Source organism: Dipodomys ordii, unplaced genomic scaffold (assembly GCF_000151885.1).
Source record: "Dipodomys ordii isolate 6190 unplaced genomic scaffold, Dord_2.0 Scaffold2, whole genome shotgun sequence".
NCBI classification, from domain to species: domain Eukaryota; kingdom Metazoa; phylum Chordata; class Mammalia; order Rodentia; family Heteromyidae; genus Dipodomys; species Dipodomys ordii.
The window spans coordinates 9,864,358-9,892,044 of NW_012267218.1; the positions used below are offsets into that span (position 1 = coordinate 9,864,358).

A 27,687-nucleotide genomic window follows, 5' to 3' on the forward strand; every position below is an offset into this window, starting at 1 on the left:
TCAGCAGTAGTAGGCAATACAGATTATGATGGACTGTGGAGCTTTTTTTTTTTTGGTCGGTCATGCACTGTCCCCCAGCTCTTCAGCTCAAGGCCAGCACTCTTCCACGTGAGCCACAGAGCCACTTCCAGTTTTCTGGTGGCTTATTAGAGATAAGAGTTTCATGGACTTTCTTGCCCGGGCTGGCTTTGAACCGCAATCCTCAGATCTCAGCCTCCTGAGTAGCTAGGATTACAGGCGTGAGCCAGCAGCACCTGGCCGCCATGGAGTTTTTGCCATCTCAGCCCCTCACCCATGTGAAAGAGAGCTTATCCTCCTCAAAGCATGGTATGGCTGTTATCCTCACTGAATCCTAACAATAGGCAGGCAGGTGTTTGTGGTCCTGCTCATTGATAAGGAAGTCCAGGCTCAAATAGGCTAAGACAATTGACAAAAGTCAGGCATTCAGGTGATGATGAAGTTGAGAGAGAAAGCAAGGGTGAGCTTCCCAACCTTGCACATCAGGCGTTACCCTCTCAGGATGTAGAGGGGCACTTCGGCGAGGGCTAGCAGGGAAGGGCAGTTAGGCCCAGAGGCTGGGATCTTTTCAGTTCTGTTCTCAGAAGCCTCTGTGAGCTTTGGGAGGATACGGCTGAGCTCATTTATTTCTATGTGACCCGTGTGGAGCCAGAAGCTGGGGAATTCCATCCTGATCTATTCTAGCACTGGCCCATGTGACCTCAACACTCAGTTTAAGCAATGGGATTTCTGCTGAGCCCAGGTGGAGAAAATTCAACCTCACATGGTCACCAGAGAAGACTGGAATCTCAGTGGGCCTGTGCTACAGGGAATTCATTTATTTCTTTCCTTTGAGAGCTCCAAAGACAGCAGAATTCAGGAGCTTTGTGAGCATGAGATTAATCCTTTGTTTTGTGTAGAGCCCCTCAAACTCACACCATGAAGATCTTAGCTTCTGAGAACACACTATTCAGAACCTTAAGTAGTTGAGCTGGGCAGAAGACCCCCCAGTGGGCATCTCAGTCATTGGCATGTGGAGTATATGACGCTGGTAGAGGGCCGATCAATGCCAACATCAGAAAGGCTCCCCTTGTCTCTGTCATCCTAAGACGCCATGAGATATGAATCTTGTGGATTGTGGAAAGACCCTTGACTCATGTTCTACTTCCAACCAAGATCTTGTTAGCATGTGGACTGGGGCCTGGCTCAATCTACAACAGCATCTACATCGCTTTGTTGATGTAGAATTTGATGTACAATAAAGTTCACTATTGCAGAAACATAATTTCATTAGTTTTGATAGGAAATGACCACCATGCTCAAGCTGATGAATGCCCCATTTATGGTCATCTTAGCCTACTGAACCTACAAAATGGTCCCAAAGCAGAGTTGTTGGTTTTTTGTTTTTTTGTCGGTCGTGGGGCTTGAACTCTGGGCCTGGGCGCTGTCCCTCAGCTCTTCAGCTCAAGGCGAGCGCTTTACCACTTGAGCTACAGCGACACTTCCGGTTTTCTGGTGGTTTATTGGAGATAGGAGTCTCATGGTTTCTCCTGCCTGGGCTGGCTTTGAACCGCGATCCTCAGATCTCAGCCTCCTGAGTAGCTAGGATTACAGGCGTGAGCCACCAGCGCCCGGCTTGTTTGTTTGTTTGTTTGTTTTAATAAGGATTCAGGTAGTTGGAGCTACTTCTACATAATAAATATATTATTAGATTAGTCACAAATAGTAAGGATGAGTGGAAGGCTCATTAGTGATCAAATGTAGGGAAAGAATAAGTACTATCTGGAAACTGTGGGTGACCTTTAGATAGCAGATTTGTTAACAAGAATATGTACAAATGATATACATATATTCACCTTTGTTGTGTATATATGCTGTTTCTCTCCCTTCCTGATTGGCTATCCCAGAAGGGCCTGCACATAAAGGCCCTAGTCCTCCAGTGGACAATAGTCTGACATTGTAATTCGATAGGTCCTAGATGGAGATCCTTGGTACCTATAAGTCTGTGCTTCTAGCCATAATAGATTTTTGTTGCTGGTGCGGGTTTTCTTCTTTGCGAGTGTGGCTATTCTGTTGTATGAAGTCAGTGATGTATTTTGGCTTTCTGCAGATGTGAACGAGTGTGCAACTGAGAACCCTTGCGTGCAAACTTGTGTCAACACCTATGGCTCTTTCATCTGCCGCTGTGACCCAGGATATGAACTGGAGGATGATGGCGTCAATTGCAGTGGTAATGGGCCTGGCATTGGAGATTTCCATCTGTATATAGGGTATAGGGATGTGGGGCAAGGATTTCCTTCACAGATGTTTCCTCTCATTTCCTGGACACAAGTCCAGGAAAGTTAGAGATGATTCCCAGTGTCATAGGATTACAATCACACCAGAAAAGAGATGAACCTGTGAGGTGGGTGGGTGGAGTCTAACTTTACTGGTCATCTGACCCTTAATGCAAAAGTCAGTGGAGGAACTGTGCAGGTCTGAGATGAGGTTAATGAGGAAGGGAGTCACCCAACTTTGCCTGTTAGTATGTGAGCTCTGTTCTCACCCAGCACTGCTCCAAGTCCTGGGGTAGCACAGGTTGTATTTATAGAAAGCAGTGCCTCAGGGATAATTGCATAGCTCATTTAGGTAGGAGGGATTGAATAAATAAATCCTGTACATAAGTGCATATATTTTGTGAGCTTTTTCAATCTACCAATAAGCAATACCCAATTCTGGGCCTGGCACTTAAGTGGGCATGTAATCAATAGTTCTTGGACTGGTGAATGAAAGCTTGAATGTTGAATGAATGAGATTTTTTTTTCTCTCTGTTTTTATATTAGCATACGCTAATTGCAGAGTGGTTTCATTGTGATATCTCCATACATGCATATAATATACTATCTAATCAAATCCATCCTCTCTATTACTCTTTCTTATCCTCCCCTCCAAACAATTTCTAGCCAGTTTCATTGGTCTACTTTCATACATGTATATGAAATACTTGTCAGATTTACTCACTACCCTGCCCTTTCTCTCTCCCTCCTCCCTTGGGTCCCCCCTTCCGTACACATATTTCAAACAGTTCCACGTTCCTGTCATCCATTCCATTTTCAGATCTTGATTTCACATAGGAGAGAGAGGGCATGAAACATTTATCTTCCTCAATCTAGATTATTTCATTCATCATAGATGCTGCCCGTGAGCATATTTACTCAAGTCTGGTACTCTACCACTTGAGCCATAACTCCACTTCTGATTTTTTGCTGGTTAATTGAAGATGAGTCTCTCAGACTTTGGTGCCTGAGCTGACTTTGAACAGTAATCCTCAAATCTCAGCCTCGTGAGTTGCTAGGATTACAGGCATGAGCCACCAATGCCAAGCCTGTTGACTTTTCAAGCATGAGTTGTCAGTCTCTACCCATGTTAGTTTGTGGACTCTATTTTAATGCTCCTATTAACCTCCTCCTTTCCCCAGAAAGTTAAGCTTTAATTTCCTCAGTAGTTACAAAACTATTGATAAACTATTAACTCTTTTGAGAATAGGGCCACTTTTGGCCTGTGTTTACTCTGTAACATCTCATACAGAGCCAGGAACAACTTTCCCTCCCCTCTTCCTGTCTCTTTTGTAAGTGTTACATAAAAGTAAAATCCATTCCATCTACTTTTCAATATCAAGAGTTATCATTAGTGAAGTCGGAATTAATAATGCTTCCCTGTACTTTCCAAGATAAGTGGGCTGTGCTAAGGGTGTGAAAATCCTTTTGTTCTACACAATGGAAATTGTGACAGGAACTGACCTGGGCTATGAATGAGATTTGTTTATTAGCTTCAGGGGAAGCTAAAGTGTTCTAGAGATCGAATTCTCAGAAACAAATGAGAGCCTCTTGCTAGCCAGAGCCAGGCCCTGCCTGTCAGAGCCCCAAGCAGACAGTTACAGAGAACCTTGGCCTGATTAAAGTCCTAGACGCAGTAAAAAAAAAAAATACTCAGCAGCATGAAAGGCCACTTTCTTCTTAGATTTCCGTTCCCCACTGTGGTGCTCCTTGGGGAATCTGGGCCATGAAACCAAAGGTATGGGACGTTCAGCTTACAAGATGGGGTTGTTCTTTCTCCAGAATTGCTTGCAGATCCACAGGCACTTATTTACTGGCCACCTGTGGAGCCAGTATGAGAGATTCCCGAGCCAAATGGAGCTAAGTTCAAGTTCTGCCTCTATTGTTTGCGCCTTTCTTTAGCCAAGGAATTTTCTGAGCCTGTTTACTCCTAGTTCAACAACCACCCAGTTAACTAACCACCTTCATTCAGTGGCTATAAGAGCATGTCTCATAAAAACAGTAGTTGACCTTTACTCCCCTAAGGAAATCTTCAGAACTTTTGGATTATCTTCTTTCCCTTATTTTTAATTAATTAATTTTTTGGGGGGTTCAGACATGGGGCTTGAACTCTGGGCCTGGACACTGTCCCTCAACTCTTCAGCTCAAAGCATGCACTCTACCACTTGAGCCACTTCCTGTTTTCTGATGGCTAATTGGAGATAAGAGTCTCACAGACTTTCCTGCCGGGGCTGGCTTTGAACCGCAATCCTCAGCTCCTGAGTAGCTAGGATTACAGGCATGAGCCACGGGCACCTTGCTCTTATTATTATTTTTTAATAAATTAGCATGTATTGATTGTACAAGGACTTTGGCTGTGATATTTCTATCCATGCAGACTTTTTATAACTTCTTGAAGAACTCAAATCCTTGCTGGCTTGGCAAGGATTTTCATTTGACTCACGTTTCCTAAAATGGCCAACTCCTCCTTGGTGATATGACCCTCTGTCTACCACAGACTTTATGAACAGACTAACAATGGCCCTGAATAAAAGTGTGACACAAGGAGTTTCTTTCTGCACTTTCCTACTTATCTATGCTCCTCCATCTCCCCAGGGAACATTGTCCTCACTGTGCCCCATTGGGTAACAGCAGACCCTTGCCGGCCTTGTCTCCTGGTCCCTTAGGGCTTTACTAGGCAGATCTGATCCTGGAAACCATGGTAGGGTTTTCATGGGGAGGAATGAAAATGGTCTAATGTGTGCTCCCTGCCAGAAACCAGTCTTGGATTTCAGCTTTTTAGTGGAGGGTGGAGCATAGCCCTTTGTGAGTGATGTCTGGGAATTGTGGACCCAAAGATAAAGCTAGAGCCGAGATCAGTTACTCCCCCTTCCTCCTCAATGCAAGGCAGGGGTGGGTGTCACTGTGCGCCCCCTCATCTGCACTGGAGCTAACCTTGTTGGGGGGATCCCCCTCCCCACTGCAGGACCCTCCCAAATCCATTGGTTGGAAGTCTTGCACATCATTACTCAGGGGGATATTACAGCATCGTGTTTACTAGCATCAAATCTAGATGTTGGCTGCGTTCAAATCCCAGCTTTTCTATTTACTTGTTCATTATCTGTGAACTCGGTCAAATTGCCTAACCTCTGCAAGCCTCAATTTTTCTTCTGGAAAATACAGACAGTGACAGCGCTTCCCTGGCAGGCTTGAGGTAGGATTAAATAATTGAGACCTGTCAGTTCCTTTCACACATCCCCCTCCCCGCCCCGTGCGCCACCCCCACCCCCACCCCATGCTGGGCAAACAGCAAGCCTCAAGAACTGGCAGTGTCACTACTAAGTCTCCTTAAAGAAGAAAGGACACTTGAAAACTTCACAGAAATAAATAAGGACCTCTTTGTGACATGGTGGACTGGGGTCAGGGATCCATCTCTCTCCTCTCTCTCTCTCTCTCTCTCTCTCTGGGGAGACCCAGCAGAAACAGATGTTACTGCAGAGAATCAGCCTAGTTTTCCCTGTCAGATGCAGGTGTGTCACACCTGGCATTCTCCCACCGTGGGGGAAAGACCTGCTTCCTGCTGACAGCCTCTCTGGGTGATCTGAGCCACCAGTGGCCTGTGAGCTACAGAGTAATCCAAGGACATGTCACATGGGGAAACTAGTGAAAGCAAGTTTTCGGGAAACAACAAATTCAAGAAAAACATGTTTTCTTTGGCGTGTTTGTTGAATGAGGCACAAATGGGGACTCTGTTGCCAAACTCTGTATGTGACTGAAGGGCTGGCTTTTCTGGACCTCCTGCTTCTGCTGCTGAGATTCCCTACTTTCATGGGGACAGCCAGAGGGAGGCCCTGGCCTGGCTAGTTTAAGGCTGGCTAGAGGCCAATGTGTCCCTTGTCCCAGGAGCAAACAAGGCAGGCAGAATATAGGAGACTGGGGGCTTACTTACCCCAGGACACCCTGCACTTTTCTCTTACAAGATTTTTTACATTTCTTTTTGGTCCAATGATGTTTGAATGTAATGGGTTCCACCCCCCTTCTGGGCAATGGGAACAATATTGTTCCTCCCTTGTGGACCCTGTTAAGGTTGTCCAGTGAAAAACCTGACCCAGGGAATGGTTTGGGGCCTTGGGGAAGAGGTCTGCACCCATAACCCAAGTGCATAAGCAAATCCAGGTCCCCTGGGCAGGTCAGAGGAGGAGGGGCGCTCCAACAGTGCAAGTACATTGTCAGTAACGAGTCAATGATGCGGTTGAGCCATAGGCGAGGATGTGGGAAGCTTGCTGGAGGAATTTTCTAACCATTAGAGCTGTCCAAGTCTCAATGGGCCCCACTGGGTGATGAGCTTCCTGTGGTCAGAAGTGTTCAAGACGTGAGTTGATATCTTCGTGGCAGTAAAGTCCTCGTATCTATTAGGAGAATGCATGAGTTAGAATGGAGGACTACTCAGGCCCCATCTCCAGATATTCTGTGACACTAACATGGCAAATGTAACCTGTCTCTCCTCTTACCACCCTACCCCCAACCCCTAGACATGGATGAGTGCAGCTTCTCCGAATTCCTTTGCCAGCATGAGTGTGTGAACCAGCCTGGCACATACTTCTGTTCCTGCCCACCAGGCTACATCTTGCTGGATGACAATCGAAGCTGCCAGGGTAAGATTATCCAAAGGCCAGAGCTGGCTCAGGTGGTTATCTGCAGACAGGGCTGAGGAGTCCTGTGTAGCTTCCGGGAGGTGGAATATGAGTGGGTGCTGATGGGTCCTAGAGTGGCAGCCCTGGACAAGATATCCGAGCTAATGCCTTCCTCTGTGACATGGGCCACCCACAGTAACAAAATGTGGAGCGGTAGATAGCACTTCCTGGGGGCTGGTTCTTGCCTGACCAGGTGGATCTTCTGCCCTCTCTGAGCATTGCTCTAGACTCAACCACAACTTGTGATCAGGCCCTACTTGGGGACCAGAGCTGGGTTTCTTACCAGGCCTTGTGGGGCCTTGCTCAGCTTGCCCTTGTTGGCTTCCTAGCAGCTGAATGCTAACAAGAGCTTGTGCACATGAGAAACCTAGCAAGGTTCCGCGGAGGGTCCAGACCCTGGGCTGAGAAAGGGCTTGATGATGATTGTCCAGATTGACAGCCCCACACTCTCCCTGCTTGGGTCTATACAGAAGTAGCTGCTCCGTGATCAGTCTCCTGAAAGCTGCCTTATCCCAAATATTGAGCGAGCATTCTCCGTGGTCCTGTTTGGGCAAAAAGAATATCATGTGAACTACAAGTGGGAGTCATCGATATAATCTTATATTTTTCAAGTGGCCAAATTAAAAAGCAATAAAAATGACACAGGAGAAATTACTTTAAACCTGTAGTTTACTTCGCATAGCCAATCCAAAATCTGATCATTTTGGCACATATTCAACATAAAAATGATGAATGAGATACTGAATATATAGCTATATGTACTAATTCATAGAGATCTGCTATATTTCTTATAGCATATCTCAATTTATAATACCAACATTTCTATGGCCTAATGAGAGCCACACGGGGCCAATGGCTGCCATATTGAGTAGTGTAACTCGGTAAGGCCAGGTGGCTCGCGCCTCCTGACTGCACTCACAAGGTCTGGAACCAACACTTTTTTTTTTCCTGTCCACCCCACATTTCAGACATCAATGAGTGTGAGCACCGAAACCATACCTGCACCCCGCTACAGACTTGCTACAATTTACAAGGGGGGTTCAAATGCATCGACCCCATCCGCTGTGAGGAACCTTATCTGCTGATTGGTGATAAGTAAGTCATCACTCACCCTTAGGTAGGTGAGGACCTGGTTCAGGAGGCTGACCACGTCTTGTAAAGGAGAATGCACCAGCCAAGAATTTAGGAGACCTGACTATGCACTGTGTATGTGTGTGTAGAGGTGTGTGTGTGTGTGTGTGTGTGTGTGTGTGTGTGTGCACAGAATATGTGTGTCTGTGTGTCTGTGCACACAAACTCTCTTCTCTGCCACTCTCCCCACTCACACCTAAGCTGCATGATGGTTTTCTAGGAAGCTAACCAAATAGAAAGTCAGGATTCATGAAATTCCTTTTCCTTTTCATGACTATGTCTTTCAGATCTGGGCATCTCAGGTAAACCAGACAGAGCCTTCCTTACCTGACAATGAGTGCACATTCAAGATGTAGTAGGCCTGCTTTTCAGACAAGCTCCTGGGGGGGGGGGGGGCTTTTGATCTCCTGAGACTGTTCTGTGAGTGGCGAGTTGCTGAAGCTTTCTCTAGAGAATTCTCAATACTTGAGGATATTTAGTTTGCTCTAATCAGGTTTCTGACTTCATCATGACCAAAGCCTCACAAAATCACCAGAGGAGCCGGGCACTGGTGGCTCACGCCTGTAATCCTAGCTACTCAGGAGGCTGAGATCTGAGGATCGCGGTTCAAAGCCAGCCCGGGCAGAAGAGACTGTGAGACTCCTATCTCCAATAAACCACCAGAAAACCGGAAGTGGCGCTGTAGCTCAAGTGGTAGAGCACTCACCTTGAGCTGAAGAGCTGAGGGACAGCACCCAGGCCCAGAGTTCAAGCCCCACGGCCGACAAAAAAAAAAAAAAATCACCAGAGGATATATACTAGCACAGAGAAGAGAAAATAAAGAGAAGACATCTTCAATAAGGCAAATGTGCTAGGACATTGTTTCCTGAGCTTAGCATCTTACAAGTTCCTTTTCCTTCTCTTTTAGCCCCTTTTGTACCATATCAGTTCCAACTCAGACTACACATCACACACACACACACACACACACACCTCCTCTCTCCAGTCAGCCACACAGTTACCACCCCTAAGTAACTCCAAGTCTTCAGTAGAGAGCCTGAGATACATCAGCCGCCCCACCCCCACCCCCTTCTGGACTGAGGCATTTATAAGAGGCCGGAATCATGGCTTTCTAATATAGTTCCTATTTTGATCAACATAGGCAAAAAGACAACAAATCCAGGACAGGTTGATCCTTCAGAACCATCTTCACTTGTTAAGAATTGTGCTTCCAAGCAACCCTTTAGAACAAGACTCTTGGACTTGTGGTTCAAGGGCTCTTTGTAGCAGAGCACAGAGCTCCAGGCTGTTCTCGCCAGCTTCTGTGCCTGGTTCTTCCTGGGTTTGTCTGTGACTGGGAACTGATCCTGTTCAACTGGCAGCTCTGAGCTGGTGTTACCAGCCAAGTCTCATCCCTGGCACTGAAAATACTTGGTTCTTCTCTTCTTTGATTCTTGCCCACTAACTCAGGTGTCCTGGGCTCCCGCCAGTCAGAACAGGATTTGCTCTCACCGGCACCCTTGCCCCGTGTGCCCAGCTTCCCTGCCTTTGCACACACACTTCCTGCCAGATGGAAGGCATTCCTTCTGTCTCAGTGGACTCACCCCATCTTTCAGATCTCTGCTCAAATGCCCTCTCTCTCAGCTATTCGTGATCTTCTTCATCTGGGAGCCAGCGATCCCTCCTCCAAATTTCTTTTAGGAAGTACTTATTTTAAAACATCGTGTGACACATGATGTTTTAATGTGGCTGTCTTGGCACCAGAGATATTTTGACTTGGCTATTTGGATGCAGCTTGGCTAATTCTTTGTATGTCTTTCTCATTTGTTAACTCTTAGTGGAGCGCCTGCTCTTTGCAAGGTACTGTGGGCTTTGCCCTTGTGGAGCTCAGTGAAGTGGAAGAATGGGACATTGAGCAAACTGGTGCATAAATGAATTCACAGTCATAGACTGGGACAGGTTCTCTCAACAGAAAACAGGAAAGTTTACAAGGAAAAGGAAGAGGAGACTAGACTTGTTCTAGACTTGGGAGTCTAAAGGCCCCACTGAGGAAATGACCTGAGGGCTAAGCTGGAGAGGTGAGTTGATGTTAACTAAACTGAGAGGGGAAAAGCAGAGGGAGCAGTTGAAAGCCAAGAGTAACTTTGATGAGCTGGAAAGAAGAAGTTGAGTTGCTGTAGTCTGAGGAGTGTAGGTAGTGAGAAGTAGCAAGAGAAGTTGACAGAGGCCAGATCCTGTAGGGTCTTGCAAGCTAAAATGGGTGTTTAATGCTCACTCAAGTTGCAGCAGGTAACTGCAGAGTCTCACACAAGGAAAAGAGCTAGTCTGATTTATGTGTGACAAGGGATACTCTGTCCTGTTAGGAGGCTACCACAGGGGCCCAGGTGAGAGGTGATGGAGGCTTGGATGGCCAGGACATGGCGATAGTGACAAAGAGATAGATTTGGAACCTATTTTAACAGTAGAACCGGTAGGTTTTGTGGCTAGATTGGGAGTGGAGAGAGAGTGCTATAAAACCAGCAGTATTAACCTGCCGTGTTGAACACAGGGGCACAGGTCCAGAGCTGAACTCATTCTTTTATGAATTGCACTTCTTACAAGGAGTCTCAATAATGAGGAGTGGCAGGGGGAGAAGGAGGGAGGGGGGAGAGTAAGGGAGGGGCCAGGGATAAATTGGGGTGGCATTAAATGTCAATGATTTTATATGAGGACATGCTGTGGTTAGTGTTTCAAATTAGCTACTTTATATGATAGATAATTTATGTTTCTAATTTGTTCCTCTTAGTAGAAAGTAAGCTATTTGAAGTCACAGTCTTGGTTATTAAATTTCCAAGTGTCTAATGTCATGTCTTGTGCACGGTAAGTTCTGAGCTTTTGTTTATCTAATGAAAAGATTCAATTATATTCTATACAGAATATAATATGGGCTAAGTACAATAGAGAGGGTAAGAAGATCCATGGGACTCATTGATGTAATTTTCACTTTTAAAATTGTCTTAATGAGCATCTTTGGGCTGGGAAGGGAAGGGACTACGTGTCCATCCGCACATTTTAACGACTGTAAAGCACATTCAAGGATGTGCCTGTGTTCTGAAAACCAGAGATGTAATTTGTATCCTCTAGTTGCCAGAATATCTGATGATAGAAAAGGCTGTTTTCTAGAAAGCAGAACTTATCTACAGGCTGGCGACTTTTGAGAACAGAGCCAGCTCTCCAGTTATAGCATTTGGTGATAGGAAAGGTGTAGCCTCATTGTTTTGAGCGAGAGTTGAAGCACAACCTGCACCAGGAGAGGATTTGCTGAGCTTTCTCGCATGATTTTTCTCCCACCAGCCGCTGTATGTGCCCCGCTGAGAATACTGGCTGTAGAGACCAGCCCTTCACCATCTTGTTCCGGGACATGGATGTGGTGTCAGGACGTTCTGTTCCTGCTGACATCTTCCAGATGCAAGCCACAACCCGCTACCCTGGAGCCTACTATATTTTCCAGATCAAATCTGGGAATGAGGGTCGCGAATTCTATATGCGGGTAAGAGAGAGTGGTGAGCAGAGGCCACCATCTTTAATGGTGAGCGGTATTGTCATGGGAACAGGTAAGAGTGCATCTAGGAGGGTCAGGTGTGAAGAGAGAAAAGCTAGGAGCCAGGAATGCCAGGTTCTGTTTCTTTCACTTCCTGTGTGGGTTTTGGAAAGATGCTTTTCCTCCTTGAGCTCCAGCATCCTCACAACTGGAGTGAGAACTAAGGCCAGGAGGCACTCATGGTCTATTTGTTTTTCTTCTAAAAGAGTGCAGGAGACATTCCCTTCTCAATGTATTCATCCACTTATTTGACGAATATTTGTGCAGCACCTACTATGTACTTCCAGAAAGTCAGGATATAGTGGTGAAGAAAATACTCCCAAATACTTGCTCTTGTAGTTCTCACATGCCAACAGATTGGAAAGATGTAGCTCATGTAAGTAGACTCTCAGCATTATCTGCATAGTAGCCAATATGACTTTCAAAATCGAATTAAATTTTAAAATCTAAATTAATCAAGGTTAAATAAAATGGCAGCTTTGATTCTCCTATGGCATTAGCCACATTTCAAGTATTCTCTAGCACTTCTGACTCCCATATTGGATAGCTCAGATACAGATATTCTTATCATATAAAGTTTGATAGAGCTGCATTGACTTAACTGTACCAGTAGAAAGTCTTAAAGCACATATCATAAAATATTTTCACTTTTTTTTTACAAATTATATACACTTAATGCCATATTATTTATATTATTGAGATTTATCTCCTACATTCCTTGGAGTGATCAAGCCTCTTTAGAGACCCTGGCTTAGAGTGATATTACCTTTCAGCCTGAATTTGGATACCTGTCCAAAAAGCAGATTCCAGAGCTCCAGAGAACCTGTTTCAGAAGATGGTGAGAAAGGTCCAGTGAGGGCTGTAACAAGTCACTCCAATGGTGGTGACTTAAGACAGCAGAAAGTTATTCTCTTGTAGTTTTATGAGTCAAATGTCTGAAATCAGCTTCCCTGCAATGAAGTCAAGGTGTTGGCAGTGCTGGGCTCCCTTCAGATGCTCTAGAGGAAAGTCCATTTGTTGCTTACTGCAGCTGCTAGTGATGGCCTGACCCTGGCCATGTCCCCTTGTCTCCATCTCCATGGCCACTTTCCTCCTCTCCTGTACATATCACATCTCCCTCTGCCACCCTCTCAGAATGACACATGTGATCAGATTTAAGGCTAGTCCAGATCATCTGGGATAGATTCCCTGTGTTCAGATTCTTAATCACGTATATAAAACCTCTTTTCCTCATATAATAACCAGACTTGGGAGCTGGCTATGTCTGAGGCCATGATTCCGTCCATTCTGCCAGGATACTGCATTTCTAGCAGAAGATTCATGCGAACCTCCAGGTGTGGTGGGAGGCAGGGGAGCTGCCCTCAGGACAGGCTCACCAAAGTGATCCCATTTTCACCAGACAGTTCCATGTTAGAGCTCTAAGTCCCATTCCCAGCTCCTGACTGATTCTTTCAACCTGCCTTTGCAGAAATAGTGGAAAGAACTGATTAGAAAAGGTCTCAGGGAAGCTGGGCACCAGCAGTTCACGCCTATCATCCTAACTACTCAGGAGGCTGAGATCTGAGGATCATAGTTCAAAGCCAGCCCAGATAGGAAAGCCCGTGAGACTCTTATCTCCAATTAACCACCAGAAAACTGAAAATGGGGCTGTTGTTCAAGTGGTAGTGTGCTAGCCTTGAGCTGAGCAGGGACAGCGCCTAGGCCCAGAGTTCAAGCCCCACGACTGAAAAAAAAAAAAAAAAGAAGAAAAGAAAAGAAAAAAGAAAGAAAGAAAGAAAGAAAAGAAAAGGTCTCTGGGCCTGGAGCACTCTCACTAGTATAGTTTTGGTAACCAGGTCTTCTTGGTTATATGATCCAAAGAGCTCCTGTAGACCTGGCTCAGTAGATCATGATAGCAGCGTTGAGGGCTTGGGATGAAGTGGGGGGGGCAGTATAGAAGAGTAGAAGAGTTTCTGCAGGATGAAAGAGGCAGAGCTGTGTTCTTTTCTCTAAACATGTAATTACCACAGCAGAACGCCCTTGCTTTGCCTCTGTGGGCTGGCTGTCCTTTGTCATCTGAAGGACAAAGTGTCACAGGACATATTCTGAATATCCATTGTCACTGATACCCCCTGCTCTGGTCCCTGCTCCAACCCCGAGCAAATCAGGGGATCTGCAGGGCCTTTCATAGGCATGATAACACTCCACATGACACCATCCCCCCAGTAACCCTCTACCCAACAGCCCTTGTGGCTGTTGACTTGAGAGGCACTTGGGGATGGTGGGAAAGGTAACTGACCTTTCCTGAAATGGATAGTTCCCTTTCTGGGAACTTGTTTTGGGCCCAGACTGTCACACAGCAAGAGAGCCCTGGGAACTCAGAGATCAGAGCTGTACAGAGCTTATACCTCTCTGAAATGGCAAGATGGACCCAGTGCTTTAGCCTTTATTCAGAAGAGAGATGTAAGGATACCAAGAGAACAAAGGGATACTGCTGAAAACACCCAAGGATGGTGGTGGCTCCTGGCCCCAATGCCCCTCAAAGATTCTAGGATGAGAAAAGAGGCTTGGAAACAGGTATCCTTGGCTCAGATCCTAGCTACTCAGATGGCTGACATCTGAGGATTGTGGTTCAAAGCCAGCCCCAGCAAGAAAGTCTGTGAGACTTCTTTTATCTGCAATGAACTATCAAAAGCCAGAAGGAAAGCTGTGGTTCAAGTGGTAGAGTGCCAGCCTTGAGCAAAAAAGCTAAAGGACAGTGTCCAAGCCTTGAGTTTAAACTTCACTACTCCAGGCAGGCGCGCTCGGGCACGCACACACACACACACACACACACACACACACACACACACACACACACGAAAGAAAAAGAAAAAGTAAAGGCTTAGCATAGAACCCTGAGGCAGAAGGAGGAAAGGGCAGAGGAGCAGGAGAGAGAAACTGGCCCAATTAAGCTGGCCTTCTGAGTGTTCAAGTTGTCCAGAGCCACAAGACCTCACCAGGAGACCAGTCACAGGAGTCTAGCGTGGCTCCAGGGCCAGGCTCACTGGCTTCACTCTGTGTTCTCCAGTCTGCCCCAACCAAGTGACCATGGGTGTCACCTAGCCTTTCTTGGCCTCCATTTCCTCTTCTGTAAAGAAGGGTTCCAAACAGTATTTACATTAGGATTAGATGAGCTCATCCACTTAGCTTAGCTCCTGGTCCACAGAATGACTTTTTTAGCTGACAAGTGGCATTTGGCTGGGGTGAAAGAGTCAAGAGCTTCCCCTTTCTCTGCCTCTGACTCAAACTATGCATACCACGTGACATCTCATCATTCACCTTTAGTTCCTCCTGAGAGTCCCATTCATCAGAAGTCCTGCTGGCTTAAAGTGGGAACTTCAGCCTCTCAGCCTCATTCAGTGTCAAGTTTCCCCCTGCCTGGTCCAGAGCAAGCAGCTTTCTTCTCCCCCTCCATGCAGGAGAGCACTGATTGTGGCTCCTTTGGTTTAGGTGGGGGCACAGGTGGTAGAAAGGGCGTGGCTGGGATGGCCAAAGTTTTACTCAATTGTTACCTTTATAGCTGGGCACTGGTGCCCTGCTAGGGGGCAGTCACTTCACAGGATGACCAGGTGGGTTTTTGGAGATTTGTCTGACTCGTCCCTGAAGGGGGCAGTAGAATCTCCTCATGCCTCTTAACCCCTCTTCGCCCCCTGTGTCCCACACAGACTTTTGGCAGTATGCTGGTGGGATGTGCTTACACCCAGTCCTTATTCAGGGCCTTTACAGCTCTCTTTAGAGTGTGGGGTATAGTTTATCTATCCTTATAACTTGGGGCCTCAGAAGAAATTAAGATAATAAGAGAAATATGTCCTAACACCTAGTCACAATAGAAAGTATTCAAGAAAACCTTCGTCATTGTTGTGTAGACACTGGTTGTTGCTATTGCTACCCCTGTTACCACTGTTGTTAAGAAGCTATGAGCCCCTGGGAGCCCTAGAGCATCATGGGGTAGGGGAGAGGGACTCAGTTCCTTCTACCCTGAGATTCACTGATGGTTTACAAGAAACCCTTGGGGAGGAGCATTATGTCATCCACAAGGCAAGTTAGCATCCACATCTGCACACCCACTCACCTAGGAACCCATGCACATACATGCGTGCATACATGCATATGTGTGTGCATACATGCATGGAGTCACCTGCACCTTCACACAGGCTCCTTGGGCATCACAAGACCTGGACAGAGTACAGGTGATTAATTTTCGCCAGGTGGCTTGGGGATATAATTCGGGCCAGAAGGAGCATGGTCATGAGGCTCAGCCTGTGCCAAAATGTGTTTACTCCATTACAAACGTGAACCAGGTGACAAGGGCCAGGGAAGCTGACTTTTTCCTGCTAGGCTGCTTGAGTGCCAACCTACAAGTTGAGCAAGCCTGTGTGCATTTGGGAGCAGGACCAGGAAGACATAAATGTGACAGGCCATGGAAGCATTTTCCTGTTCTAGTTATTACTACCAGTGCTCAGTCATTCTCATGTTTGCTTCTATTGTATCAGTCATTGGGCACCACGATCAATGGAGATTTGAGTCGGGCACTTGGAATTCAGAAACCAACAGGATGAAAGCTTCTGCCCAAACACTCATGCTCAAACCGGGGAGAGGGAGACACGACAGAGCCACCAGAACATAAATTCACAATGCTCAAGTCAAGCAGGCCCCGTGTGGTGACAGGAAATGGAGAGCTATGGAGACCCTATTGTAGAGCATGGGAGTGGAAGCAGCCTTTTTGGAATCAGATATTCTAATACCATGCCCCAGTTTTGTGACCTTTTCCAGGAAACCCAAAGGAATAACTTAAAAGGTTCCACAAACTCCATTCCCACTTTGGACCTTAGGCCTTGTAAATTGTCTTCTAGAGGTCTATCGCATGAATTTATCGTCCTTAGCGTTGGCTTCTGTTCATGCAAATAGTGAAAGCTGGTGAGAGATTTGCATATGTAAATGCTCTGGGCATTTCCTTATATGGCTGAAGTCCTGGCCTAGGGCTTGGAGGTTTTGCAAGGGCTGACAAGGAAGTCCAAGAGATCCTCTGCACACGGAGGTGACAATGACACGGATGCTGACGGGAACACAGAAAGCCAATACCAAGAGGAAACTGCGAGGCTGTAAAAGCTGCCCAGCAGACAGGGGAGGCCTGAGTACATGGCTTACATCCGTTGTGCCAGCCCTGCCCCTGTTCTGCCAGTGGCAGTCTTTGGAGATATTCAGCTCTTCCCCAAGGAAGCAGGAACTTCCTTCATGGAGACAGAATAATTGCCTGGTATGGCTTTACACAAGTCAAGTTCTTTCATTTCACGGAGACTGTTGCTTTCATTTTCTAGACACAACAGCTTCTGGGACATGATTGTCCAGCCCAACCTGATTCTCTGTCATGATACTTCCTCTGCTAATGTCCTGTTTTTGTCCATCCCATGGACCCAAAGCATCTCTCATTTAGTGCCAGGGAGAAGAGGCAAAAGACTTAGTCTCTTCTGGTAATTCAAAGTGTCAAAGTGACTTAGATGAGACAGACAAACCTAAAAGACTCTTCTCTAGACTAGTCAGGTGACCCTGAGCAATGAGCATTACTGGGCCTCAGTTGGCTTGGTTATGATAGATAATGGGACATACCTTTAGGACAGCTCTTAGACAGTTGGGGTCTTTCACTAGAATCCTTGGGATTGTATCAAGCTCCGTAGGTGGGACACGGGGCCTGGGAATTTGCATTTCTGACACTCCTCCCTGGTGACACTGTTGTTGATGGTTCTAGGGACTGTACTTACAATACCAAGAATTTTTGGGGTTCTTATGGGGATTAGAATAATGGAAGTCCATGGAAATAACTGGAATAGTTCCTTGCCTCTTCCTTGGTGGGCACTGAATTGATGCCAGCCTTTTCTCCCTGCTTCCCTTAAAGTTCTAGAAAAAGGTTCCATGGGGCTGAGGGGTTGGCTCAAGTGGTAGAGCATCTACCTAGCAAGTACTAAAGCCCTGAGTTTGATCTTCAACACTTCCAAGAAATGACAAAAAGGGGGAGGAAAAAAGGAAAGGAAAGGAAAAGATAAGAAAAAAGAAGAAGCCCCCCAACGGGCTAGCCCAGAGGAAGGGCACCCACCCGGCGCGCACAAGGCCCTGGGTTCGGTCCTCAGCCCTGGAAAAAAAAGAAAAAAGAAGAAAACTAGTCCATGGAAGGGAAGAGTTCACATGAAATTATTAGCTGCTCAGTGATAGAGTCATGGAAGATGAAACTGGAAGCGACCACAGAATTCTAGACAAGGACTCTTAACAAATGTCACTTCTCGTAGGCATTACTTCAAATTAGAAAGTCTTGGGCTCCAGGTGCTGGTGGCTCTAACCTATAATACTCTGGAAGCCGAGATCTGAGGATGGTGATTCAAAGCCTGGGCAGAAAAGTCCCTGTCAGACTCTTATCTCCAACTAACCACTCAAAAACTAGAAATGGAGCTGTGGCACCTAGTGGCAGAGAGCTAGCCTTGAGCATAGCTTAAGGGACATCGCCGAGGCCCTGAGTTCAAGCCACAGAATCAGTAGAGAAACAAAAATCCCGCAGTGCTCTTGATGTTATTGTTTGACAATTACTGATCTGATGTAAAACTTCACTTAGATCTGAGGCCTGCAAAGATGAAGGGATCGTTCTGAGTTGTGTAACAAGTTTGCTCAATGGCCCATTCATTTGTTTCAATTATTCCTTAGGATGGTGAGGGACTGACCTCAAGACCTTTGAGGAGACCAAAATGCTGATGCTGAAGTCTCTTAGTAAAATGTCATAGTATTTGCATAGGTACATATGACCTATGTCCTCTCATATACCTTAAATCACCTGTAGGTTTTGTATTTACAACATAAATGCTAAGTACTTAGAACCAGGTGCAGGGTAGGAAGAGTTGGAGGGAAATCATGGCACTACTGATTGCCAAGGGCCATCAGCCTGACTTTCTGCTAATGTCACCCCCTCTGTCTGCAGCAAACAGGCCCCATCAGTGCCACTCTGGTGATGACACGTCCCATCAAAGGTCCCCGGGACATCCAGCTGGATTTGGAGATGATCACTGTCAACACCGTCATCAACTTCAGAGGCAGCTCTGTGATCCGACTGCGAATATACGTGTCGCAGTACCCGTTCTGAGCCTCAGGCCGCCGCCTGGGACACTTCCGCTCACCAGCACCAAGGGACAGGAGAAGAGAGGAAACAAGAGCAAGAATGAGAGCGAGACAGACGTTGCACTTTTCCTGCTGAACTTTTCCAGAGGAGGCAGCCTGGTGTCCTGACCCCTGCCTTTTTTATCCTCTGAAGGACATCCCAGCTCTTATGAAACCGTTATCAAAAAGTATTATTGTTGGCCACCCTGATGTGAGATCATTGGTGATTTTCAAAGCCTTCAGTTTACTCCCAATCTTTTTCAAAGAAACATAGATTAGGTTGGCTGGGGTGTGAATGGTGTTCAAAGACTGTGAACATTGCTCTCACCTCTTCTACTTCTTCTGTCTCTTGTTGCATTGCTGCTTTGCAAAGGCCCAAGAGATTTCGGGGAATGCTGGGTCTAGCTAGTTTGCTTCTTGCATGTACTGAGAAGGCTATGGAAACAAACCACAACAGGATGTAAGGGTTTTTAAAGAGTCTATTTCAAAACTGTGTCTGGTATGTTCAGCTATAAAACAGGTTTTCAGTGTTCTTAAATCTGTATAACTGTTTAATCTTTCCTTGTGCATTTTGAGTATTTTTTAAGTGCTAGAATTCTTTTAAAGGCCTCAGGCACATGTTAAGTTCTGTCTTCCAGTCCCAGCTTCCCCTATCTTTTATTTTTTTCTTGAGGACTCCTTAATCATGCTTTCTTTAGAACTTTTACTCAACTGGGTTGGAAGGCAGAGTTCTCCAAAACCGATTAAATATTTGAAGAGATCTTGTGTTTGGTTCATTTTGACACTGTGGATGATTCCGCTCTTAGGGTTGGTTTCAGTTTTATTTAAACTTGTTTATCATTTAGTGGTTTGGAAAGGGCTCCAAAGGGTTAGACTATCCTCCATGATGTTGGAAAGCTGACAGACAGTTGGGTGGGGGTGGGAGGGGGGCAGTGAAAGGAGGAGGATAAAGTTAAAGTTAGGGGAAGCTATTGGAAAACCACTGACAATCTCTCTGTTATGAAGACTACTTGGAGGACTATCACAGGGAAGGGAGTGCCACCCCAAGTCAGTGCCCCTAAGCCTACCAGTATGGATTGATAACTGCTAGAGCTTTGAAGGAAAAACCAAGAGTCACTTCCAAGACTGATGTTGATCTTCAGTAGGGCCTGTGCATCAGGATTTTGTTGGTGGTGGTGGTTGTTGTGGGGCTTGAACTCTGGGCCTGGGTGCTGTCCTTGAGCTCTTCAGCTCAAGGTAAGCACTCTACCACTTGTGCCACAGCACCACTTCCCATATTCTGGAGATAAAAGTCTCACTGACTTTCCTGACCAGTCTGACTCTGAACCAAGATCCTCACATCAGTCTCCTGAGTAGCCAGGATTACAGGTGTGAGTCGCAGGCACCCAGCACATCAGGATGTTTAAGACTAGTTATAAGCCAGGCATTGTGCCTGTAATCCTGGCTACTCAGGAGGTTGAGATAGGAGGATTGTGGTTCAAAGCCATCCAGGCACGAAAATCTGTGAGACCCTTATCTCCAATTAGCCACTAAAAACCTAGTAGTGGAGGTGTGGCTCAAGAGGCTAGCTAAGGGACAGTACCTGGGCCCTGAGTTTAAGCCCTAGAACCAGCACCAAAACAAAACAAAACAGAAAACCAACAAATACTAGTCATCATTGACAATGCCTCATTAAAACCCCTAGAAGCCAGGTGCTAATGGCTCACACCTGTAATCCTAGCTATTCAGGAGACCCAGATCTGAGGATCACAGTTCAAAGCCAACCTGGGCAGGAAAGCCTAGGCACTGTTCCTGATCTGCTTGTGCTCAAAGCTAATGCTCTACCCTTGAGCCATAGACTTTCCTGTCCAGGCTAGCTTTGAACTGTGATCCTCAGATCCTCCAGGGTAGCTAGGTTATAGTTGTAAGCCACCAATGCCCAGCTCATGAGACTTTTTTTTTAATTGTGAAAATACCTTACAGAGGGGTTACAATTACATGGGCAAGATAATGAGTACATTTCTTATCAAGCATTGTTGCCTCCTCCTTTGCTTCCCCTTCCCATCCCTTCCCATCCCTTCCCATCTCCCTCCCCCCTTCCCCCACCCCTCTTCCCCCACTCATGAGACTTTTATCTCTACTTGAAAGTTGAACCCAGTATCTTCACACAAGAAAAGCAGCCAATACTGTGAAGCTCGAGAGTTGTGGCCTAGTTGCTTCGGTTTAGGTTTTCTCCAGCCACTGCATCCTCTTTGCCCCTTTATTGCCCCTACCCACTCCAGTTGACAAAAGTTTCAAAATTAAATTGCATCTTGTGTTAAAAAAATATTTTTAAAAAGCCAGAAAATGAAGTGGTACTGTGGCTCAGGTGGGAGAGTGCTGGCCTTGAACAACAACAACAAAAAAGCTCAGGGACAGCACCAAGGCCCTGAGTTCAAGCCCCAGGACTGGCACTAAAAAAACCTAGAGAGAGAGATGGACAGATGTGGCCCTAGCCACCTTGCCCTCCCCACCTTTGTAGTTCCCTACAAGGGTCCACATCCTTTACCTTATCAGGAACTTGGGATTTTCCTCCTTCAAAAGCTTTAGATGCACAGAAAGTTGCTAAGAGCATCATTAGCACAAGTCACAGGCTGGAGAACAAGGTTGGGGCTACTGCCTTCCTGATCCAGCCCAGGAGCCATGGGTTCTTTGAGGAGTTGAGGCTGAGTCCGTAGGATCCATTTATGGATGCTCCCGTCCTACCCGGTGGTAGCATCTTTATTAAAGCCCCCACAGTGGCAGGTGTTGTGCTTCAGACCTCAGGGTTAGAAGACAGTTTGTGGGTCCTTAGTCACTGCAACATCTACGTAACTGCAGCCTGCCTTTTTCTCCCTCACACCAGACCCTCAGTTCTCGTTCGTTACTTTTTTTCTCTATCAAAAACTAAACACATGCAAACAGGTGCCCCAAATCTGAAGCTCACAGAGAAAGGATGAATTCCTTCAGACTTACCAATGCAGCCTCCTTTGGGTTGTGTGCAGAGAAAAGGCTGATAGGCACCTGCCAGCCTGGGGCACCCCCCTGTGCAGGGAGACTTTAGGTGTTCCAGGCAGGGTAAGGCTTCTGTGAGCTCTGCACTAACCATGTAGCCAGAACAGTGGATGTGGGTTGCACACGGTACAAGGTCAAGTTTCCTTTCACTTCTTACAAAGAAGGTCCAGAAGCTCTGTGTTGGTGGCGTCAGGACCCATTGGTTTCTGAGGTGCCACATTTGGAATCAAACTCAAGACCCTGGGGCTTGCATTTTACTTGCATATGTCCAAATGTAGCTTCCTGCTTCTAAGAAGAAAGAAAAAAAAAGACACGAAGAGATTTCATAAAAGCAGGCTCAGAGAGCTTCTTGGACCAGGATTGCTCTTTCAAAACATGAGCTGATGAATCAAGAAGCATGTGGGATCAATTTACCTTCAAATACACTTGGGCCTAAAAATTAAGGGAAGAATGGCCTGGGGCAAAGTGTGTACTGTGAGGCCAAACCCAAAACATTTGGGAAAGAGTTCCAGAGGTTTTCAGAACCCAGTGCCTTTTGCTTCACTCATCCAACCATTCACTTGGGAATGGTTGGATGTGTGTGTGTGTGTGTGTTTCTTTTTTTTAAACAAGGCTGGGAAGAAGACTGCTGTCTGAATTCCAGCATTGTGCTTCAACATGGATCCCAGCAACCTGGTTTTTAGGGGACCCTGTTGTCTCTGTGTTGGCTGTGCTGACCCTCATTGAGGATCTGGACTTGAGCTTGTCAAGGATGAATGGGGTATGGTGAAAGAGGCTGTGGAGTAAGAGCTGGGCACCTGCAAAAGTCTTTGTGCTATCACATAATCTTTGAGTTCCACACAGATGAAAACTTCCATTCAGCTCTTTCTAAGTTTTGTGATTCCTTGAAATGTACTTTGGGGATGACAGCCAGCATTTCCATTAAACTATAATTTTAGAGTTTCACAGCTGTGTGCCAATCATAACACTTCTAATTGGCACAAAATCCACGTACCTGTTGCCTCTCAGACTTGGGTAACACACTTAGAAAAAATTTTTTAGGTAACAGCCTTGGCCCTTGGGGTGTTATTTACCCAGATGGTGAAAGCATTTAAGTAGGTCTGATTACTTCATTTTTTTAGTGGTTTTAAATGTATTTTTGTGGCCTGGGTGTTAAGTGTAATGTGCACAAATTGTTCCTCCTGAGCCAAAAAGGTCACCCAGAGAGAGAAGGGGGGAGGGGGAGGGGGAGGGAGAGGGGGGGAGGGAGAGGGAAAAAGAGAGAGAGGGAGAGAGAAAGATGCCATGACAAAGGAGCAATTATTCTTTGGTGTTCCCTCTAGCCCAGTTGAAATCCTGTTTGTTAAAGGTCTTTGTCTTAAGGGAATACTTGGGAATCAAGTTTGCTTGCGCTAGTTGTTGGAGTCAGAGAGATGAATCAGGCAGACAATCCACTGATAACACATTTCCCCAAGGACTTATACAACATTTGAAGGAAAATAGCAGCACAGTATAGTAATTTAAGTTAGATCTGTATGTGTGTGTGTGTGTGTGTGTTGTGTTGGTTGTGTGTGTTGGTTGTGTGTGTTGGTTGGTACTGGGCTTGAACTTAGGGCCTTGAGCTCTTTCTGGCTTTTTCACTCTAAGCTGGTGCGCTACCTCTTGTTCCATACAGCCACTTTTGGCTTTTTCCTGGTTAAGTGGAGATAAGAGTCTCATAGAGGGGCTGGGAAGGTGGCTCAGTGGCAAACCGCCTGCCTTGCATGCCAGAGGCCCTGGGTTCAATTCCTCAGCACCACATAAGCAAAAAGAAAAAAGCCAGAAGTGGTACTGTGGCTCAAGTGGTAGAGCGCTAGCCTTGAGCTGAAGAGCTGAGGGACAGCGCCCAGGCCCAGAGTTCAGGCCCCCCGACTGGACCCAAAAAAAAAAAAAAAAAAAACAGTCTCATAGACTTTTCTGCCTGGGCTGGCTTTGAACCTCAATCCTCAGATCGCAGCTTTCTGAGTAGTTAGGATTACAGGCACAGGAAACCAGTGCCAGCTTAGTTTGATTTTAATAATTTTCAGAGATCTATTTTATATCACCGAATTTCTTATGAACATTCATAGACATGCTTGAAATTTAGAGTAAGATCCTTCTGCTTAGAACTATTAAATACATTTAGAGGAAACACAAAAACATATGAGGTAGAACATTTCTTTCTTTTTGATTTGGTGTGCATGTACTCTGAAATGCACTATTTTCTTTCCTCTTGTAGAGCAATCACTTAATAGAACTCTTCAATAGTTTGGAATTGGTCAGTGCTCACCAGTCACCAAGAGATACACAGATTTTTCTTTGTGTTAATATTTTTGGGCTCAAATTTCTTAATGACTTTGCTTAACAGATGGTTGCTATCTTCACTAGAATCCCTCAGGGTAACTAAAAGTTACTATATATATATGTATATATGTGCATGTATACATACACACATGCACACACACATATAATAGCCAAGAAGCTCCAGAACAAAGGAAAAAATAGAAGACAGATTTATCACTTGACTAGCTTTTCTGGAGATGACAGCAGCCAGTCAGAATCTATGACGTGCTAATTGTTTCTAATCATGAATCTCAGCCAGAAACTAGCAGAGAAATAAACCATAAAGTAGATGAAAGGTCTCAGCCCAGGAATGATATATTGAATTGCTTTTTGTGGTATAATCGCATAGAGGGGAACAACATGTAACAGGCAGCGATTAGCAGTATTGGTTTCAGGAATTTGGGATATTCTTGAACATTAATATAAAAATGAATATGTTATAATTAGATGTTAATACCAAGAGCCTCATGATATCCATTTATCAAGATTTGATAAATTATTCCCATTGCTGTAAGGCTGGAGACCTATTGGATAGCCTCATTTCACTAATTGTAGGAGCATGTAGCTGCTGTTCTTCATGAGGGAGACTGCACTCTCTTAGCCCTTTCTGATCTTCAGTCTCTCCTTTCATTCTAAGATCAACTGACTTCATTCCAACACCCCTTGTCCAGGAGCCAGACTACCCCACTCATTCCCAGAAATTCACTGCTCTGTCTTTCCAGCACTCCCTTTGTCCCCAGTCCATTAGGCTGTCTAGCAGCTTGACCTGGTGCCTGTGTCTTCCTAGGCATCTTTGTAAATACAGGGCAGTGCTGAGACTCCAACAGTCCCTTTGCTAGTAACAAACAATGCTTAACTTTCCTTGTAGAGGGCAGTCTGACATGCTGCACACATTCAGATTGCAGAATTAGTTGTCCAAACTATTCCCACGTGTCAGTACATAGTATGCTTGCATGGACAGCAAATCCACCGACATCTCAGCAGCTGGCTCACTCCCTTTTTTCTGTTGCTGTCACAGAAATCTAGAGACTGCTATTCTAGGACATGGTAGCAAAGCTGAAGGGTAGGAAGGTGTGTGCAGAAGACAGAAAACGTGAGCAGCTTTGCTCTATGATCACCCACTGATGCAATAGCTGATCCACTCCAGTGGAAACCACATTAATCCCTTCATGAGGGCAAAGCCCTCACCTACCCAATTCCTCTTAAAGGTCCCACTGCCTCTCAAGAGGAGTTTTGGAGGTTTGTCTCAAACCACATGCAAATTATAGCAGCAATTTTCAGGCAGATACCACTTCCTCACCAGTGAGTTGCTATTTGTCTGTGACCTAAAGCATGGCCTTGAGTTCCTCAAGTGTAGGTGGGAAGGGCACTGGGAAGACCACTGTAATTGGAAAAGTGGAGGCCTGGGTATGTATTCAGCGTGGGGTGGTGGGAGTTGAAGACAGATTTTTCACCTCTCCATTCACAGACTTTCCTGCCTTCAAACCTTGATCCCCAGATCTTAGCCTCTGGAGTTAGCTAGGATTATAGGTGTGAGCCACCAGTGCCTGGCACAAAGCCATTTTAACTGTTTATGTTCCAGGAATTGGACAGCTATTTGCTCAATCCATAAGATTCTCCTAGCCCTTTGCTACCAAAGAACACTCACAAATTTAGATCTAGGTTGGTGTCCTCTCATGAGAATTTAGTCAGATACTCTCTGGCACCATGAGAAACAACGCAAACCACAGAGGCCAAAAGTATGTGGCAACTCATTAGAGTCCAGACAGAATATACATCATTTTGTATGCAGAGCAGATGGCCATCTCTCTAAGAACTGTGATGCACACAGGCTCCCATGTGGTATTCTGGGCTTTGAAGTTAATTAGGATCATGAGCAACTGACCACAGCATGGGCAGCTCTGGGAGCCACAAAAGCAATTGTTGGCAATGCCCCACCCACCCCCATCTCTCCCATTCTTTCTACCTCCCTTTCTTTCCTTATGAAATGTAGCTTCAACACTTCACATGCCAGTGCTAGGTCCTAAACCCTGACCCTAAAGAGATAGTGCTTTTCTTTTTCTCCATAGTTTTCTTTTAAAAACTTAACTGTTGGTGGGGAGTGGGGAGAGGATGGGAAGGGATGGGAAGGAGAAACAAAGGAGGAGGCTACAATGCTTGATAAGAAATGTACTCATTATCTTGCCCATGTAATTGTAACCTCTCTGTACAGTATTTTCACAATAAAAAAATTTAACTATGTAACCTGAGGGTAGGTTTGGAAGAAGGAACATGGGGGACAATGATGGAAGGGGTGACATTGATCAAGATGCACTGTACTCATAACATGATTTATGGAATTGTAACCTCTTTGTATAACTACTTAATAATAAAAAGATGAAAAATAAAAATAAGACTTAACTGTTATTGTGTGTGTGTGTGTGTGTGTATGTGCTAGTACTGAGGTTTGAACTCAAGGTCTCATGATCTTGATTAGCTTTTTCTGCTCACAGGCTGGTAGTCTGCTTCTGGCTTTTTGCTGGTTAATTGGAGATAAAGTCTCCATGGAATTTCTTACCTAGGCTGGCTTTGAACTGTGATCCTCAGATCTCAGCCTCCTGAGTAGCTAGAATTATAGGCGTGAGCCACCAGCCTCTTGTTCTTTTTTCTCCTCACCTCACGTCTTTCAAATGCCTTTTACTTATAACGCAGAAGTCAGCTTTGGAACTTTAGCCTATGAGATCTAGGTCATGTGACACCTCAGGTCCAGGGAATTCCTAAGATCTTCCATATTTCTAAAAACTCCCACTGGAGGTTGTGGGGGGGAGGGGACTTTATTTCCATGGATACCTTTTATTCCAAATTCTGAACTTCATTTGAATTTTTAAAATTCATTTCATCACCACTACCACCCCCCCTCACTTTGAGACCCCTAACCAGTGAATTCTAACATGCTATACCATCTCTTGCTTGACTTCCACAAAAACTAAATGAGCAGCGTCCTTCCAAAAATCATGCCCAGCTGGAACATGGGAAATAGAGTTTGCTGTATAATGAGTTGAATTAAGATGATGTCCTATTGGAATTATATAAACCCTAAACTCCATGAGGGGTATGCTTATAAGAAGAAGGAGAGCACATAGAGATACTGAGAGAGGAAGAAGCCATGTGAAGATGGAGACAGAGTTGGAATTGCAGCTATAAGCCAAGCGCACCATGGAGATCTAGGAGCCACCAGAAGCCTAGAAAAATCCACTTAATTCAGGCCAGACACCACCCTGTTTGAGCTAGAGCACTGGATATTTAAGTTCGTCTTGGTTTTGAAACCAGGCTGTGCACTGAGAATAGATTTCTAGCCTTAGTATTAATTGGTTTAAAGAACTCTGTATTTTGATTTTTGGCTTCGGAGAAATAGTCTTACTAGGTTACACGAATATTTTGAAACTCAGTCCTTTTTTTTTAATTCAATAAAAGTTTGCACAAACAATGCCTCCCACAGGAGAAGCTTATGCCAGACCCCAGA

The 27,687-nt window shown here is 45.4% G+C and overlaps 1 protein-coding gene across 1 annotated transcript in view; it reads left to right on the forward strand.

Annotated features, from left to right (window-relative positions):
• The window catches only part of Fbln5 (fibulin 5), a 67,796-nt gene extending 48,203 nt beyond the window's left edge, over nt 1–19,593 (forward strand). The window contains exons 7-11 of the mRNA XM_013016760.1: nt 2,108–2,227; nt 6,824–6,946; nt 7,954–8,080; nt 11,429–11,624; nt 18,658–19,593. Coding sequence (XP_012872214.1) covers nt 2,108–2,227; nt 6,824–6,946; nt 7,954–8,080; nt 11,429–11,624; nt 18,658–18,819 — 728 coding nt within the window. The 3' untranslated portion in view covers nt 18,820–19,593. The remainder of the gene's footprint in view (nt 1–2,107; nt 2,228–6,823; nt 6,947–7,953; nt 8,081–11,428; nt 11,625–18,657) is intronic.
• The last annotated feature ends 8,094 nt before the right edge of the window (nt 19,594–27,687 follow it).